The sequence below is a fragment of the Amphimedon queenslandica genome, unplaced genomic scaffold (genome assembly GCF_000090795.2).
Source record: "Amphimedon queenslandica unplaced genomic scaffold, v1.1 AMPQUscaffold_11129, whole genome shotgun sequence".
Lineage (NCBI taxonomy): Eukaryota > Metazoa > Porifera > Demospongiae > Haplosclerida > Niphatidae > Amphimedon > Amphimedon queenslandica.
In genome coordinates, this window is record NW_003548626.1 from 5,451 (window position 1) to 8,499 (window position 3,049).

Below are 3,049 nucleotides of genomic sequence, written 5' to 3' on the forward strand. Positions count from 1 at the left end.
TTCATAAACACCATGTTTGGTCGAGTTTTTGGCAAAACTGAAATCTAACACAGCATGTCTTTTCTAATCCTGTGTTTCTCTACTATTTCAAGGAGTTCTTAAGTAAAAATTTGAATATTTATCCTAATCACAGAATCTACGCAACAACCACACTCTATGAAAGCCAGGCTTTATGAAATTGTTCCACTTAGTGGGTCTTATATTATGAAAGGTCAAATGTTGGATGATAAAGGATGCTCACAAACAGGCATTGCAGATTACACAAAAATAACTAATCTCCTTGTCAAATCACATCAAACTCAAGTTGTTAATCCCATGTGTGCATGCACATTTAGATAATTAAAGTGCCAATTTTAAAACTTTATTAAAAAAACTGGAACTATAAAACTAAAATTAATTTACCATACTAAACAACATGGGCCAGAGGCTGGCCTCAAGACTAAAAACAACACTATAGCAAGTACAATAACAATAAAAATGTATTTGTAAATATATAGTTTTTTATTTCATTTCAAGCTTCTCAATCATTTCAGCCTCATATTCCTTCTTGGTGTAACTCTTAACTTTACGTCTTTTAACGAAGCACAGACAAACAGATACAGTTATAACAGCCACAATTGCCATGAGAATGACAACAACTAGTGCTATAATGATAATGATCCAGGTTTTAACTGATGATGCTTTATTACTCCCTGGTGGAGTTGTTGAAGTGGTTGGAATAGGACTGCTAACCACAATTTTTGTACCTACAAAAGAGGCACTGTAACTTCACGCATAAAAAAAGGTTTAGATATCTTAGAACATGTCAAATGCAATGCATGCATGCATATCATGATATTTTAAATAATGCATGGCTGATACATACCACAGTTGGGTCCAGTGAAACCATCAGAACATATACACAAATAAGCTCCAGCTACTATTTGACAGGTAGCACCATTAAGACAGAAATTTTCTTCACAGTCTTGTAGAACTATAATAATAGATTAACCACAGCATTATTTGAATTTTCAATGCTCTTACTAGTATCATTACACATAACTCCTTCATAGCCTTCCGAACAAAAACATGTGTTGTTATCCACACATGCTCCATGTATGCAAGGAGGGTCACAATAAACTAAGAGAGTAATAAAATTATGCTTAATTTTATTCATACTATTCACAAGTGTCTTACTAGATTTTAGGAGTTCAGTAATAGTGGTTAACTCTTGTCCGGTTTCTCTTGTTGACTGCCCAATATTCACATCACCAGTAGCGGCAATATCAAACAAACAAAGCTTATCATCACCACATATCTAACAAGAGTATTAGCATTTGTTTATTTTACTTTAATAGACTTGTTTTACCTCCTGTGCTTTTTCTTCAAGTGCTGAGTCATTAAATTGAGGCTGGAATATTGGTTTGTAGTCAGGCTTATAAAATGTATTCCAACTACCAGTGTCATCATAAGTGAATAGGCTTTCAAGAGGATTTTCAAGAATCCCTGAGTAAAAATAGTAAACTCATATACTTTGGCGGTCTTTACTTACATGTCAGTCCAAATTCGTAATGAATCTCTTCAGTGCTTGCATTGGAAGGTAAAGATGTGTTTCCATTTCTTGACAGTAGATCATCCTCTGGTTTACCATTGTATTGACCCAATAAACCAGCAGTGCTCCCATAGTAATCATCAGAAAGAGTAACAGAGACATCAGATAGTATATTAATATTCTCTGTAACAGTTATTGTTACTCCCTTGGCTAATGTAGCTGAAAGGGTACGGTTTCCTTTATCCAGCACTGTTAAGTTTTTAAATTGTTGCTCAGCTAATTCTGTGAAATCAATTTCATCTCCATTCACTAACGCTCTCAGTTGATTATCAACAACCTCAAATTGGATGGTGTCTGACGCATTGTGTTTAGCTACTACTGCTGTAATGACTGTCCCACTACCAATGAGGGTCTCATTACTGTCACTAATTGATAATGGTTCTGTCATTCTTGCTTGTATCATCAGAGAACCATCAATTGACTGTACTAGAATAAATTCCCCATGACCATTGAATGTGTACTGTGTCCCGTCTAGCGATACTAGGTGAGGATCACCAAATGTACGAGCTACAGAAAATTGATTAATTACCATTTACTTTATAGTTGTAATAGTAACATAATAAATTTCACATTATATGTGAAATAGCAATTAATGTAGACATAGCAATATAGCAAATAAAATTAAGTGCTAAATTATATATACATGTACATATACTTATTTGTACCTGGTGGTGGTCTTTCAGGATAGTCCTCACAATTATCATTAGGTCTCCTATCATAGTACCGATCCTGACAACCTGAGAAATATTTTCCATCACAACATAAATAATGAGGAACAACATCATTAAAAAAATGACCTATAATAAATCAAAATAGTAATAATAGTAATAAAAGTATCACATTACAAAATTAAAGATGTTATACCTAAAAATGATTTCCAGTTATTAGGGTACACACTGTATGCTGATCCTCCACTAGTACCAGTTAAAATATTCCCATCACCACCATAACAGCACTGCTGACTGGGACTATAAGAACTGTGCATGTATAGAAAATAAATCTAGTTATGGAAAATTTAATATGAACTAGCATTGGTTTATAAATCAGCATTTTTAATGTTGAATTGATAAATGAAGTTTGATTGACAACAATTACTATATGTAATTTTATTAATAAATAGAACAATTAGGGGTACAAGTACTTACCCAAGATTGCTTTGCCTATAACAGCCACCTGTAGCTTTATCTCTCTTAAATACTTTTTTCCTCACAATGTCCTGGAATAAGTTTTCCCTAGTGTATCTATCATCTCTTTTGGCCTGAGACTTTTTACATGGACAAGGTGGCAGTTGCCTATTATTAACTCCTCTATCCTGCTTATGCCATAATTCACATGCTAAACGTAGTGCTGCTGATCTTTCTGCCTCTTCTAACTCTTCTTCAATCTTTTCCTTAGTTTTCTTTTTAGCATATCGAAAAATGGCCCTACCAGCTCGGCCTATTAAGCGAATGGCTGATG

The 3,049-nt window shown here is 34.0% G+C and overlaps 1 protein-coding gene across 1 annotated transcript; it reads right to left on the reverse strand.

The window, feature by feature from the left end:
- Window positions 1-382: 382 nt before the first annotated feature.
- On the reverse strand, window positions 383-3,043 carry LOC105315278 (sushi domain-containing protein 2-like). Its single transcript, XM_011409863.2, has 9 exons — window positions 2,737-3,043; window positions 2,456-2,568; window positions 2,257-2,388; window positions 1,532-2,098; window positions 1,349-1,485; window positions 1,177-1,297; window positions 1,024-1,119; window positions 866-973; window positions 383-746 (listed from the first exon to the last, which is right to left on the reverse strand). Exons 4-9 carry the CDS (start codon window positions 1,992-1,994, stop codon window positions 502-504), a joined length of 1,170 nt encoding a protein of 389 aa, XP_011408165.2. The 5' UTR covers window positions 1,995-2,098; window positions 2,257-2,388; window positions 2,456-2,568; window positions 2,737-3,043; the 3' UTR covers window positions 383-501.
- Window positions 3,044-3,049: the final 6 nt, after the last annotated feature.